The sequence below is a fragment of the Piliocolobus tephrosceles genome, chromosome 10, assembly GCF_002776525.5.
Source record: "Piliocolobus tephrosceles isolate RC106 chromosome 10, ASM277652v3, whole genome shotgun sequence".
Lineage (NCBI taxonomy): Eukaryota > Metazoa > Chordata > Mammalia > Primates > Cercopithecidae > Piliocolobus > Piliocolobus tephrosceles.
This window is the reverse complement of record NC_045443.1, coordinates 120,583,093-120,599,352: the sequence shown is the minus strand read 5'-3', so window position 1 is coordinate 120,599,352 and position 16,260 is coordinate 120,583,093. Positions and strand designations below refer to the sequence as shown.

The window sequence follows — 16,260 nt, the reverse complement described above, 5'->3', positions numbered from 1 at the left end:
CTGAAGCCACGAGGACAAGGAGGAGACATCTGTTGCTATAACTCTTGTTTGGAAAATGTGAATTTGGGCTGGGCGCAGTGGCTCACACCTATAATCCCAGCACAGAGGGAGGCCGAGTTGGGAGGATCACTTGGGGTCAGGAGTTTGAGACTAGCCTGGCCAACATGGTGAAACCCTGTCTCTACTAAAAATACAAAAAATTAACCAGGCGTGGTTCACACCTATAATATCAGCTACTCAGGAGGCTGAGGCAGGAGAATCGCTTGAACAGGAAGTGGAGGAAAGAGTGAAACTCCTTCTCAAAAATAAAATAAAAATTAAAAAATAGGCCGGGCGCGGTGGCTCAAGCCTGTAATCCCAGCACTCTGGGAGGCCGAGGCGGGTGGATCACAAGGTCAGGAGATTGATACCATCCTGGCTAGCACGGTGAAACCCCATCTCTACTAAAAATACAAAAGAATTTTAAAAAGTAGCCAGGCGTGGTGGCGGGCGCCTGTAGTACCAGCTACTCGGGAGGCTGAGGCAGGAGAATGGCGTGAACCTGGGAGGCGGAGCTTGCAGTGAGCCAAGATCGTACCACTGCACTCCAGCCTGGGTGACAGAGCAAGACTCTGTCTCAAAACAATATATATATATAAAAAACTGGCATGCAATCTTTATTCCATCAAAGTTCATGGATCCCCTGAATTCTATTCAACAAATTCTGATTAAAATTATCTGTCCAACAAATCCATAGAGATAGAAAGTAGATTGTGGTAGCCAGTGGCTGTGGCAGTGGGTGTGGGGTCTCCTTTTGGGGTGATTAAAGTATTCTAGAATTAGACAGGGGTAGTGGCTGCACGATTTTATGAATATGATTTTAAAAAACCACTGAATTGTACACTTTAGAAGGGTGAATTGTATGTGAATAATAAAATGTGAATCCTCTCTCTCTCTCTTTGATACAGGGTCTCACTCTGTCATCCAAGCTGGAGTGCAGTGGCAAGATCACGGCTCACTACAGTTGTGACCTCCCAGGATCAAGTGATCCTCCCATCTCAGCCTCCTGAGTAGCTGGGACTACAGGTGCATGGCAGGGTGTCCAGCTAATTAAAAAAAAAATTTTTTTTGTAGAGGTGGGGTTTCCCAATGTTGCCCAGGGTGGTCTCAAACTCCTTGGCTCAAGTGATCCATCTGCCTTGGCCTCCCAAAGTGCTGGGATTACAGGCGTTAGGCACCATGGCTGGCCTATATCTCAATTTAAAAAAATAGATTTTAAAGAAATAGCTGCCAAAGAATGACCAGAAAAGTCATAAAGGTTCTCCCCAGACACAGGGGAAGAAGCAGCCTCACTGCATACATTTACAGGGATAGTTAAGCACCACAACAGTTTTGGCCTAAAAACCTTCCTCTGCCCCAGTATAAATGCAATGCTTCACTAATGCCTCAAAGACAGCTTGTGAAGAAGAAATCTTCCTAGGAAACACTAGAGTCCAGCACGGTTTCCACTTTGAAAAGCTTATAGGGCACACATGGTATACTTTGAAAAACTTCTATTTTTGGATCCTGTTCTTCTTTAAGGTAATCTCTGCAACTACCTGTTTAGTCTCATGGCAATGAGCATCTTGATTCTAAAATGATTAATGTTCTAGTTTTGGATCTATTCGCGTCACATAGAAAATGCTCCAGGGAACTCTGAATCTAACAAAATACCAATCTGAAGAAGGACTAAGCAAGAAATGCCCTCAGAGAGCATTTCATGAAATAAGACAAAGATGTCTGCTCTCCCCCTTCTATTCAACGCTCATCTAGAGGTCCTAGCCAGAGCAGTAAGGGAAGAAAATGAAATAAGGCATAAATATTGGAAAAAGGAATAAAACTGTCTCTATTCATAAATGACATGATTGTGTAGAAAATCCTAAGGAATCTACAAAAAAACTACTAGAATAGGCTGGATGTGGTCGCCTGTAATCCCAGCACTGTGGGAGGATGAGGTGGGTGGATCAAAAGGTCAGGAGATGGAGACCATCCTGGCTAACACGGTGAAACCCCGTCTCTACTAAAAAATGCAAAAAATTAGCCGGGCGTGGTGGGCAGCGCCTGTAGTCCCAGCCACTCGGGGGGCTGAGGCAGGAGAATGGCATGAACCCCGGAGGCGGAGCTTGCAGTGAGCCGAGATTGCGCCACTGCACTCCAGCCTGGGCGACACAGCGAGACTGTCTCAAAACAATTTTTTTTAAAAAGATAAAAAATAAAAAACCTGTTTAAGTTGGAAGTAATCAAAATTTTAAATTTCACTTTTTAAAAGACACTGTTAAGAAAAGCCAGGCCAGGTGCAGTAGCTCACGCCTGTAATCCCAGCACTTTGGGAGGCTGAGGCAGGAGGATCACTTGAACCCAGGAGTTTGAGGCCAGCCTGGGCAACATTGTGGGACCCCCGTCTCTACAAAAAATAAAAACATCAGCTGGGTGTGGTTTCGTGTACCTGTAATCCCAGCTACTCAGGAGGCTGAGGTGGGAAGATCACTTGAGCCTGGGAGTTGGAGGTTCAAGTTGGCCCTGCATTCCAGGCTGGGTGACAGATCAAGACTGTCTCTGAAAAATAAACAAATAAGCTGAGCACGGTGGCCCATGCCCATAGTCCCAACACTTTGGGAAGCTGAGGCAGGAGGATTACTTGAGGCCAGGAGTTCAATGCCAGCCTGGGAAACATAGTGGGCATGGTAGTGCATGCCTGTGGTCCCAGCTACTTGGGAGACTGAGGTGGGAGGATTGTTTGAGCCCAGGAATTTGAGGCAGCAGTGAGCTGTGATCACACCTGCGAATAGCTACTGCACTCCAGCCTGGGCAACAGAGGAAGACGCTGTCTCAAAAATAAATTAATTAATTAAAAAAATTAAAATTAGGCCAGGCAGGGTGGCTCATGCCTGTAATCCCAGCATTTTGGGAAGCCGAGGCAGGTGGATCACTTGAGGTCAGGAGTTCGAGACCAGTCTGGTCAACATGGTAAAACTCTGTCTCTACTAAAAATACAAAAATTACTGAGGCACGGTGGCATGCACCTGTAATCTCAGCTACTTTGGAGGCTGAGACAGAAGAATCACTTGAACCCAGGAGGCAGAGATTGCAGTGAACTGAGACTGTGCCATTGCACTCCAGCCTGGGCAATAAGAGTGAAACTCAGTCTCAAAAAAAAAAAAAAAAATTAAAATTAAAAGTCCGTATCTGTTAGACATCATGATCATGAAATATTCATGAGTGACATGATATGATGCTGAGATTCACTCTAAAATGCTTCCAAAGAAAACGTGTACATATACAAAGTTTCAAGTCCAGGCCCGGTGGCTCATGCCTGTAATCCCAGCACTTTGGGAGGCCAAGATGGGTGGATCACTGGAGGTCAGGAGTTTGAGACCAGCCTGGACAACATGGAGAAATCCCATCTCTACTAAAAATACAAAAATTAGCTGGGCAGGGTGGAGTATGCCTTTAGTTCCAGTTACTTGGGAGGCTGAGGCAGGAGAATCACTTGAACCCGGGAGGTGGAGATTGCAATGAGCTGAGACCGTGCCACTGCACTTCAGCCTGGGTGACAAGAGCAAAACTCTGTACCCTCACCCCCCCAAAAAAAATCCCCAAGAATTTATCTTCATATGCCCCAGATCATTAGAAAGAAGAAGTTTGGGTTCAGTGACATCTGCGTGTAACTTTTTCCTCCTTAAAACAAGCATGTTCCCTTTCCTCCCTAGAGACACAGAAACTCTTCCTCTAACAGAAAGGCCGCCCTGCCGGTGATATTTGCACACTGGTGTTCAGTGGTGCGTTTGGATGTGACAAATATAGTCAAGAGAAAATGAAACACATACATTTGTGGCACTGCCAGTGAGATTCTCATGGCTGATGGGCAGCAGCGTGCTCAGCTCCAGGTCCGTCACCATCTGACGAGATTCCGCCAGCAAACGCTGGAGCTTGCTCGTGGGCGAGAAATCATCCTGGGAGGGTAACACAATTGAAGCCTACAGGAAATTAAGAGGCACCTTTAAATGCTTAGGTTTACAAACACAAATGCTAACTACCTAGGAATATTTTTTCTTTTGTTCTCTTGCTCTGTCGCCCAGGCTGAAATGCGGTGGCATGATCACAACTGACTGCCTCAAGCTCCTGGGCTCAAGTGATCCTCCTGCCTCAGCCTCCTGAAAAGCTACGACCATATATGTGTGCAACCACACCCAGCTAATTTTTTTTTTTTTTTTTTTGGTAGAGGTGGGATCTCGTTATGTTGCTCAGGCTGATCTTGAACTCCTGGCCTCAAGTCATCCTCCTGCCTCGGCCTCCCAAAGTGCTAGGGTTATAGGTGTTAGCCACTACACCTGATCACCTGTGAATATTTCTTTGGTTTAGGTGGTACAAAGCAAAGCAGAACATCAAATAGTAGAATAAGAATAACTAAATTAATTCCTTTTCTTTCTTTTTTGTTTTTGAGACGGAGTCTTGCTCTGTTGCCCAGGCTGGAGTGCAGTGGCACTATTTCAGCTCACTGCAAGCTCCGCCTCCCGGGTTCATGCCATTCTCCTGCCTCAGCGTCCCGAGTAGCTGGGACTACAGGTGCCCATCACCATGCCCGGCTAATTTTGTTTTGTATTTTTTAGTAGAGACAGGGTTTCACTGTGTTAGCCAGAATGGTCTCAATCTCCTGACCTCGTGATCCATCTGACTCGGCCTCCCAAAGTGCTGGGATTACAGGCATGAGCCACCGCACCCGGCCTCTTTTTTTTTTTTTTTTTTTTTGAGATGGAGTTTTGCTCTTGTCGCCTAGGCTGGAGTGCAATAGTGTGACCTCAGCTCATTGCAACCTCCACCTCTTGAGTTCAAGTGATTCTCCTGCCTCAGCCTCCCACGTAGATGGGGCTACAGGTGCCCGCCACCATGCCCAGCTAATTTTGTATTTTTAGTAGAGACGGGGTTTCACCATGTTGGCCAGGCTGGTCTTGAACTTCTGACCTCCGGTGATCCACCTGCCTTGAACTCCCAAAGTGCTAGGATTACAGGCGTGAGCCACTGCACCCAACCCCTTTTATTTCTTAGAACCTACTCAGTTAAATAATTTGACTTAAACAGAACTTGCTACAGCTAATGAAGTAACACCCATGTGATAAAAGAATCCTAGACATTAGTTAACTCTCCTCAACCAACTTGTCAAGGCTGTATTTAGCATGTCAAAATACTTGCAAAATAAGACAATATTAAAGGCTTATAAGCCTTGAAAAATATGTGGGTATATGCCTTCATTTATTCCTGTTAAATTTCAACTTTGGGATCTGAAGTTTAGCATGAAAATGAGTCACTGCCAACCGCTCTTGAAGGGGCCTAGACTGATTTTTTTTTTTTTTCTTTTGAGATGGAGTCTCACTCTGTCACCAGGTTGGACTGCAGTGGCGCAATCTCGGCTCACTGCAACCTCCACCTCCCGGGTTCAAGCGATTCTCTTGCCTTTCAGCCTCCCAAGTAGCTGGGACTACAGGTGCGCGCCACACGCCAAGCTGATTTTCGTATTTTTAGTAGAGATGGGGTTTCACCATGTTGGCCAGGATTGTCTCAATCTCCTGACCTCATGATCTGCCCGCCTCGGCCTCCCAAAGTACTGGGATTATAGGCGTGAGCCACCGCACCTGGCCCTGATTTTTTTTTTTTTTTTTTTAATTTCTTGAGATGGAGCCTTGCTCTGTTGCCAGGCCGGAGTGCAGTGGCGTGATCTCGGCTCGCTGCAAACTCCTCCCAGGTTCAAGCGATTCCCCTGTCTCAGCCTCCCGAGTAGCTGGGATACAGGCAAGCGCCACCATGCCCAGCTAATTTTTTATGTTTTAGTAGAGACGGGGTTTCACCATGCTGGCCAGGATGGTCTCAATCTCCCGACCTTAGGTGATTCCCCTGCCTTGATCTCCAAAAGTGCTGGGAGTACAGACTTGAGCCACCACCTGATTTTTTTTTAAGAAAACTTAATTTCTAATTTCTATCATCAATGATCACTACTGACCTGACATGTAGATGTTTAACGAACATCTGCTGAATTTATCTGTGTGTACATATGGAATGTAGGCATGCAATGTTAAGTACTGCCTCAGAAAAACTGATGCAAACATTGGAAAAGAGTCTCCAAGAGCTAAAAAAGGTAATAGCTAATATTTTCCCTGACAGTTATAGCTTAAAAAATTCAACAGCTTTGGCTGGGCACAGTGGCTCACGCCTGTTATCCTAGCACTTTGGAAGGCCGAGGCGGGCAGATCATGAGGTCAGGAGATGGAGACCATTGTGGCTGACGCGGTGAAATCCCATCTCTACTAACAATACAAAAAAATTAGCTGGGCATGGTGGAGGGTGTCTGTAGTCCCAGCCACTAGCGGAGGCTGAGGCAGAAGAATGGCGTGAACCCGGGAGGCGGAGCTTGTAGTGAGCCGAGACTGCACCACTGCACTCCAGCCTGGGCGACAGAGCGAGACTGTGTCTCAAAAAAAAAAAAAAAAAATTGAACTGCTTTACTGAAGTATAACTGACATACAACTAACTATACAACTAAAATGTACACTCTGATGAGTTTTGACACATGTATACATCCCTGAAACCATGACCACAAAGAAGAGTGACACATTCATTACACCCAAACCCCTTTGGAATTCTTCCTCTGCCCTGTGCAAACCTCCCTATTCCCAGACAACCACTGGTCTCTTTTCTGTAACACAGATTAGTTTGCATTTCCTAGAATTTTATAAAAATGTGTTCAAACTTTTGTGTCCCTCTTGTTTCTTTCACTCAGTGTAATTATCTTGAGATTAACCTATATGACTGTGTGTATAAATAATTCCTTTTTGTTGCTGAGAGGTATCCTATTGTGTGGATATACTGGTTGGTGCAAAAGTAAATATGGTCTTTGTCATTAAAAGTAATGGCAGGCCATTAAAAGTAATCCCAACACTTTGGGAGACTGAGGCAAGCAGATCACTTGAGGTCAGGCATTCCAGACCAGCCTGACCAGCATGGTGAAATCCCCTGTCTACTAAAAATACAAAAATTAGCCTGGTGTGGTGGCGTGTGCCTGTAATCCCAGCTACTCGGGAGGCTGAGGCAGGAGGATTGCTTAAACCTGGGAGGTGGGGGTTGTAGAGAGCCAAGATCATGCTACTGGACTCCAGCCTGGGCGACAGAGCAAGGTTCAATCTCAAAAAAAAAAAAAAAAAAAAAAAAAAGTAATGGCAAAAACCACAATTACCTTTGCACTAACCTATTACCACAGTAATTTAGCCATTCACTTGTGAATGGACATTTGGGTTGTTTCTGGTGTGCTGGGTAATACAAATAAAGCTGCTTGCATATTCATGTATAGTAAGTCTTTGTATAGACACACGTTATTTTATTTTATTTTATTTATTTTTTTTGAGATGGAGTTTTGCTCTTATTGACCAGGCTAGAGTGAAGTGGCGCAATCTCAGTTCACTACAACCTCTGCCTTCCGGTTTCAGGCAATTCTCCTGCCTCAGCCTCCCAAGTCACTGGGATTATAGGCACCCGCCACCACACCCAGATAATTTTTTTTTGTTTGTTTTTTTGTATTTTTAGTAGAGATAGGGTTTCACCATGTTGGTCAGGCTGGTCCCGAACTGCTGACATCATGTTCCACCCACCTTGGCTTCCTAAAGTGTTGGGATTACAGGGGTAAGCCACTGCGCCCGGCTGTATAGACACATTTTTTTTCTATTTATCTAGGAATGGAATGCTAGCTAGGTCATACGGTAGGTGTATATTTAACCTTTTTTTTTTTCTTTTTTTAGAGACAGGGTCTCGCTCTATCGCCAAAGCTGGAGTGCAGTGGCACAATCATGGCTTCCTGTGGTGTCAAACTCCTGGACTCAAGTAATCCTCCCACCGCAGCCTCCCAAGTAGCTGGGACCGTAGGCGTGAACCATTACGCCCAGCTCATTTTTCAATTTTTTGTGGAGACGGGGTCTTGTTATGTTGCCCAGGGTGGTCTCAAACTCCTGACCTCAAGCAATCCTCCTGCCTCAGCCTCCCAAAGTGCTGGGGTATATTTCACATTTTAAGAAACTGCCAGATGATTTCCAAAGTACCAGTTACATTCCCACCATCAGTGTATGACGGTCCCAGCTGCTCCAGATTCCAGTCGATACTTGCTATGATCCATTTTTAAATTCCAGACATTCTAATAGGCATGAAGTGGTATTTCAATGTGGTTTTAACTCGCAGTCCCCTAATGACTAACAATGTTGTGCATCTTTTCCCACACTAAACCACCATATATTTATAGCTTTGTTTTCAACTGATAGAGAAGTTCTAGCCAGTTATTCAATCCCAGAGAGACACTATTCTTTATGTCTGTGTAGAATATCCCTTCTTTGTTTTTTTTTTTTTTTCCTGAGACGGAGTCTCGCTCTGTCGCCCAGGCTGGAGTGCAGTGGCCGGATCTCAGCTCACTGCAAGCTCCGCCTCCCGGGTTTACGCCATTCTCCTGCCTCAGCCTCCCGAGTAGCTGGGACTACAGGCGCCCGCCACCTCACCCGGCTAATTTTTTGTATTTTTAGTAGAGACGGGGTTTCGCCATGTTAGCCAGGATGGTCTTGATCTCCTGATCTTGTGATCCGCCCGTCTCGGCCTCCCAAAGTGCTGGGATTACAGGCTTGAGCCACCGTGCCCTACCGAATATCCCTTCTTTAATTACTTCTCGAGATTTACCTCCTCTCTGCACTATGCTAATAAAACACTTATCAGGCCTGGTATGGTGGCTCATGCCTGTAATCCCAGCACCTTGGGAGGCTGAGGCGGGTGGATCATGTGAGGTCAGGAGTTCAAGACCAGCCTGGCCAACATGGTGAAACTCTGTCTCTACTAAAAATACAGAAAAATTAGCTGGGTGTGATGGCACACACCTGTAATCCCAGCTATTTGGGAGTCTGAGGTGGAGAATTGCTTGAATCTGGGAGGCGGAGTTTGCAGTAAGCCAAGATCACGCCACTGCACTCCAGTCTTGGCGACAAGAGTGAGACTCTGCCTCAAAAAGAAAAAAAATATTTTTTCTCTCCTTTTTAAAAAGAGAATTTAAAATGTGTTTGCCATGTGATTCCAAATGATGAACAGGAGAAATAAACATTAACTCAACAAATTTGTTATGATTATTATTATTATTATTGGAACGATGTTTCGCTCTTGTTGCCTAGGCTGAAGCGCAATGGTGCGATCTCGGCTCACTACAACCTCTGCCTCCTGGGTTCAAGCGATTCTCCTGCCTCAGTCTCCTGAGTAGCTGAGTTTACAGGCACCTGCCACCATGCCTGGCTAATTTTCGTATATTTAGTAAAGATGGGGTTTCACCATGTTGACCAGGCTGGTCTTGAACTTCTGACCTCAGGTGATCCACCCGCCTCAGCCTCCCAAAGTGCTGGGATTACAGGCATGAGCCACCATGCCCAGCCTATTATTATTTTTTAAGACAGGCTCTGGCTCTGTCACCTAGGCTAAAGTGCAATGGCACAATCTCAGTTTGCTGCAGCCTCTGCCTCCCGAGCTCAAGCAATTCTTCCACGTCAACCTCTTGAGTGGCTGGGACCACAGGCATGAGCTATAATACCTGGCTAATTTTTGTATTTTTAGTAGGGACGGGGTTTCACCATGTTGGCCAGGCTGGTCTTCAACTCCTGACCTCAGGTGATCTGCCCGCCTCAGCCTCCCAAGGTGCTGGGATTACAGGCATGAGCCACCACGCCCGGCCTGATAAGTGTCTTATTAGCATAGTGCAGAGAGGAGGTAAATCTCGAGAAGTAATTAAAGAAGGGATATTCTACACAGACATAAAGAATAGTGTCTCTCTGGGATTGAATAACTGGCTAGAACTTCTCTATCCAGTTGAAAACAAAGCTATAAATATATGGTGGTTTAGTGTGGGAAAAGATGCACAACATTGTTAGTCATTAGGGGACTGCGAGTTAAAACCACATTGAAATACCACTTCATACCTATTAGAATGTCTGGAATTTAAAAATGGATCATAGCAAGTATCGACTGGAATCTGGAGCAGCTGGGACCGTCATACACTGATGGTGGGAACGTAACTGGTACTTTGGAAATCATCTGGCAGTTTCTTAAAATGTGAAATATACCCCAGCACTTTGGGAGGCTGAGGCAGGAGGATTGCTTGAGGTCAGGAGTTTGAGACCACCCTGGGCAACATAACAAGACCCCGTCTCCACAAAAAATTGAAAAATGAGCTGGGCGTAATGGTTCACGCCTACGGTCCCAGCTACTTGGGAGGCTGCGGTGGGAGGATTACTTGAGTCCAGGAGTTTGACACCACAGGAAGCCATGATTGTGCCACTGCACTCCAGCTTTGGCGATAGAGCGAGACCCTGTCTCTAAAAAAAGAAAAAAAAAAAGGTTAAATATACACCTACCGTATGACCTAGCTAGCATTCCATTCCTAGATAAATGAAAAAAAAAGTATCTATACCAAGACTTATGTATACATAAATATGCAAGCAGCTTTATTTGTATTACCCAGCACACCAGAAACAACCCAAATGTCCATTCACAAGTGAATGGCTAAATCACTGTGGTAATAGGTTGGTGCAAAAGTAATTGTGGGCAGGGCTTGGTGGCTCACGCCTGTAATCCCAGCACTTTGGGAGGCCAAGGTAGATCACAAGGTCAGGAGATCGAGACCATCCTGGCAAACACGGTGAAACCCCGTCTCTACTAAAAATACAAAAAAAAATTAGCCGGGCGTGGCGGCAGGCGCCTGTAGTCCCAGCTTCTTGGGAGGCTGAGGCAGGAGAATGGCGTGAACCCGGGAGGCAGAGGAGCTTGCAGTGAGCTGAGATTGCGTCACTGCACTCCAGCCTGGGTGACAGAACGAGACTCCGTCTAAAAAAAAAAAAAAAAAAAGAAAAGTAATTGCGGTTTTTACCATTACCTTTTTTTTCTTTTTCTTTTTTTTTTTTTTTGAGATTGAGTCTCGCTGGCTGGAGTCCAGTAGCATGATCTTGACTCACTGCAATCCTTGCCTCCCGAGTTTAAGTAATTCTCCTGCCTCAGCCTCCCAAGTAGCTGGGATTACAGGCACATGCCACCACGCCAGGCTAATTTTTGTGTTTTTAGTAGACAGGGGGTTTCACTGTGCTGGCCAGGCTGGTCTGGAACGCCTGACCTCAAGTGATCTGCTTGCCTCAGTCTCCCAAAGTGTTGGGATTACTTTTAATGGCCTGCCATTACTTTTAATGACAAAGACATTTACTTTTGCACCAACCTAATATATCCACATAATAAGATACTTCTCAGCAACAAAAAGGAATTATTTATACACACAGTCACATAGGTTAATCTCAAGATAATTACACTGAGTGAAAGAAACAAGAGGGACACAAAAGTTTGAACGCATTAATATAAAATTCTAGAAAATGCAAACTAATCTGTGTTACAGAAAAGAGACCAGTGGTTGTCTGGGAATAGGGAGGGATGCACAGGGCAGAGGAAGAATTCCAAAGGGGTTTGAGTGTAATGAATGTGTCACTATTAGTCTGTCACATACAGACTAATGTGTGGTAAATGGGATTTCATTATATAAGACAATGTCTGGCCAGGTACAGCGCCTCATGCCTGTAATCCCATTAGTGGGATGAAGATTTCAATTTGCCACCCTGGTATCCTGGTAAATCATAGATGTTAGATGTTTTCCTTTTTTTTGTTTTTGTTTTTGTTTTGAGACAGAATTTCGCTCTGTTGCCAGGCTGGAATGCAATGGCACAACCTCGGCTCACTGCAACCTCCACCTCCTGGTTTCAAGCCATTCTCCCACCTCAGCCTCCCAAGTAACTGAGATTACAGGTGCCCTCCACTATGTCCCGCTAATTTTTGTATTTTAGTAGAGATGGAGTTTCACCATGTTGGTCAGGCTGGTCTCAAACTCCTGACCTCAGGTGATCTGCCCACCTCGGCCTCCCAAAGTGCTGGGATTACAGGCGTGAGCCACTGCACCTGGTGATATTTTCCTTTTTTATGTTTTTAAAATTTTATTGAAATAAAAAATAGAGGCAGGGTCTTGCTATGTTGCCCATGCTGATCCTGGGCTTAAGTGATCCTCCCACCTTGGTCCCCCAGACTGTTGGGATTACAGGCATGAGGCATGGTACCTGGCCAGACATTTTCTTATATAATGAAATCCCATTTACCACACATTAGTCTGTATGCATGTCTCTGCAGATAGAGAAATCTGTAAGCAAGCCCACCAACGTGTCACCTGGGGTTTCTCTAGACACTGCCAGGGGTTGTGTATTTGGCGGAAGGGGCAGCTGAGACCAGGCAGTTGGGTGATATATATATATATATTTTTACAACCCACATGTATCAAGTTGCCAATAAGTAAACAAACAAACAAACAAACAAACAATCTTTCTTGGAAGAAAAAAAAGTAGTCCCGACACGGCGGTTCACACGTATAATCCCAGCACTTTGGGAGCCCAAGTGTTCAAGACCAGACTGGGCAACAAATTGAGACCCTGTCTCTACAAAAAATAAGAAAATTAGCTGGGAGTGGTGGCATGTGCCTGTAGTTGCAGCTACTCAGGAGGCTGAGGCAGGAGGATCGCTTGAGCCCAGGAGGCTGAGACTGCAGTGAGCCATGACTGTGCCACTGCACTACAGCCTGGGTGACTGAGTACCCCATCTAAAAGAAACAGAACAAAATAATAAAATAAATAACAAGATTGCCTTAAAAGCATCTTAAAATCCTAGAATTAAAAAAAACAAAACAAAACGGAGGAATAGCCAAAATAAGCAAGCTAACAGTGGTTGCTAGAGGAGCATTAAAAGCCTTTGGTGAGAGGTCTGACTTGAGTAAGCTGTGAATTTCTAAGCAAAATACAAACCTTTTCATTGAATGCTGGTGCATCTTTGCAGATTAACAAACTCTTAGGTGAGTTCTTTTTATCGGAAGAGGACTCTGTCTCATCCTCTCTCAAGGCAGATTTTGAAGAACCCAAAGAGTGGGAATCTTGGATGGCAATTAGCTCACTATGAATAAGAAAATGCAACAAAAACAGATATCTTAAAACAATATCATACATAGATCACTCTTATACTTTTAAAAGTATCTTAAAAGGACAAACAAGTGTTTTTGTTGTTGAAGTAGCACAAGTTTGAGTAGAATATTATAGATTGGAATAGAATATTATAAGTTAATGCACACCTTTTGCAAATAAGAATGAAAACAAGGCCGGGCATGGTAGCTCACGCCTATAATCCCAGCACTTTGGGAGGCTGAGCCGGGTGGATCACAGGTCAGGAGATCAGGACCATCCTGGCCAACATGGTGAAACCCCATCTCTACTAAAAATATAAACATTAGCTGGGTGTGGCTGGGCGCGGTGGCTCATGCCTGTAATCCCAGCACTTTGGTAGGCTGAGGTGGGCGGATCACGAGGTCAGGAGATCGAGACCATCCTAACACGCTGAAACCCATCTCTACTAAAAATACAAAAAATTAGGCGGGCTTGGTGGCAGGCTCCTTAGTCCCAGCTATTCAGAAGGCTGAAGCTACTTGGAAGGAGAATGGCGGGAACCCGGGAGGCAGAGCGTGCAGTGAGACAAGATCATGCCACTGCACTCCAGTCTAGGCGACAGAGCAAGACTCTGCCTCAAAAATAAAAAATTAGCTGGGTGTGGTGGCCGTGCCTGTAATCCCAGTTACTCAGGAGGCTGAGGCATGAGAATTGCTTGAACCCAGGAGGCGGAGGTTGCAGAGAGCGGAGATCGCACCACTGCACTCCAGCCTGGCAATGAAGCGAGACTCTGTCTAAAAAAAAAAAAAAAAAAAAAAAGAATTAAAACAAAATTATTAGATAAAGGTAACTATAGAATAAAGAATGTCCCCCTAAAAATACAATGAACTGAACGTTCTAGAGATAGGATCATCTAAAAGGGAGGAAAAAATTAAAATAGACTAATTCTTTTTTTTTTTTTTTTTTGAGATAGAGTCTGGCTCTGTCACCCAGGTTGGAGTGCAGTGGCGCGATCTTGGCTTACTGCAAGCTCCGCCTCCCGGGTTCATGCCATTCTCCAGCCTCAGCTTCCCGTGTAGCTGGGACTACAGGCGCCCGCCACTATGCCCGGCTAATTTTTTTGGTATTTTTAGTAGAGATGGGGTTTCACTGTGTTAGCCAGGATGGTCTCGATCTTCTGACTTCGTGATCCACCCGCCTTGGCCTCCCAAAGTGCTGGGATTACAGGCGTGAGCCACCGCGCCTGGCCAAACAGACTAATTCTTAAAAAAAAAAAAAAAAAAAAAAGCCGGCTGGGTGTAGTGACTCATACCTGTAATCCCCATACTTTGGGAGGCTGAGGAGGGCGGATCACCTAAGGTCAGGAGTTTGAGACCAGCCTGGCCAACATGGTAAAACTGCGTCTCTACTAAAAAATACAAAAATCAGCCGGGCATGGTGGCGCATGCCTGTAATCTCAGCAACTCGAGAGGCTGAGGCAGGAGAATCGCTTGAACCCAGGAGGCAGAGGTTGCAGTGAGCCAAGATTATGCCATTGCACTCCAGCCTAGGGGACAAGAGCAAAACTTCATCTCAAAAAAAAAAAAAAAAAAAAAGAGCCAAGTGCAGTGATTCCTGCCTGTAGTCCCAGCTACTTGGGAGGCTGAGGTGGGATCACTTGAGCCCAGGAGTTAGAGGCTGCAGTGAGCTATCACTATAACACTGCACTCCAGCCTGGGTGACAGCGAGACCCTATCTCTAAAAAGAAAGAAAGAAAAAAAAAAAAAATGGAATAAGGTTATACTTTTGAAAATTTTAGGTTTTCAGTTTTTGAGATTGATTTTTGTTAATGGCTTTGTTTATTTATTTATTTATTTATTTTTGTTATCATTAGAGATGGGGTTTCACTATGTTGCCCACTATGGCCTTGAACTTCTGAACTCAAGAGATCCTCCTTGCTTTGGCCTCCCAAAGTGCTGGGATTGCAGGCATGAGCCACCTCACCTGGCCAATGACTTTTTTTTTTTTGAGACTGAGTCCCATTCTATTGCCCAGGCTGGAGTGCAGTGGCATAATCTTGAGTCATTGCAACCTCCGTCTCCTGGGTTCAAGCGATTCTTGTGCCTCAGCCTCCCGAGTAGCTGGGACTACAGGCGTGTGCCACCGTGTCCGGCCCATTTTTGCATTTTTAGTAGAGATAGGGTTTCACCATGTTGGCCAGACTGGTCTCGAACTCCTGACCTCAGGTGATCCGCCTGATTTTGACAGCAAAACCTGTTCTGGAACAGACCAGAGGCACTAAAACTGCTTCCTCCCCTGTAACCTACAACGAAGTGAGAACAGGCTGCCCCCAGTTTCTCCCTGCACGGGTAAACCTGTTTGTCAAATGGAATGCTGGCACAAATGTGAACATTTTAGTTAGATAATCAAGTAGGTACGCAAGTTCTTATAATCTATGGAAAAATAGAAAAACATAATTATCTTTCTACTTAATCACATATTTGTCATGTGATATCTTGGCATCCATCTCTGCTGGCAGAACAGGCCAATCACTTCAATCATTTTAAGTCAGTGAGGTCAAAAAGGCCTGAAAGAAACTCTGAATGTAAATTTGCACTTATTTCATACATTAAATTTAATCCTCTATGCTCTTAAAACTATCTGACATAAGCTTGTCCCTTAATATATGGGTGTCCTTGTTCAGTAGTGAAAAATAAGACAGTTGTGCCATGATACTTGCAATTATCCAAAGATCTTTAAAGACCAAATATGAATAGATGACATTTAGCGTCACGACCGACTTTTTAAAATAATTCGCAACTGGCAGAATGACTATCTGTATGACCTTTAAACAATTCAAGTTTCTAAAAGGGCCAAAGGAAATAAATAAACAAAATAAAATTAAAGAGCCAAAGGACACTCCAAATAATTAAGCACTAGAAATAAATTTTAATCATAAAATCCTATAAAAGCCGATGTAATGATTAAAATACGCCTCTTGGCCGGGCGCGGTGGCTCACGCCTGTAATCCCAGCACTTTGGGAGGCCGAGGCGGGCGGATCACGAGGTCAGGAGATCGAGACCATCCTGGCTAACACGGTGAAACCCCGTCTCTACTAAAAATACAAAAAAATTAGCCAGGCGTGGTGGCGGGCGCCTGTAGTCCCAGCTACACAGGAGGCTGAGGTAGGAGAATGGCATGAACCTGGGAGGCAGAGCTTGCAGCGAGCCGAGATTGCGCCACTGC

General features: G+C 44.9%; 1 protein-coding gene across 1 annotated transcript in view; it reads right to left on the bottom strand.

Moving 5' to 3' along the window:
• CCDC62 (coiled-coil domain containing 62) overlaps window positions 1-16,260 on the bottom strand; it is a 52,970-nt gene that overhangs the window by 10,794 nt on the left and 25,916 nt on the right. Inside the window, exons 9-10 of the mRNA XM_031936389.1 lie at window positions 12,903-13,047; window positions 3,846-3,995 (exon numbers count right to left, since the gene is read on the bottom strand). Coding sequence (XP_031792249.1) covers window positions 3,846-3,995; window positions 12,903-13,047 — 295 coding nt within the window. The remainder of the gene's footprint in view (window positions 1-3,845; window positions 3,996-12,902; window positions 13,048-16,260) is intronic.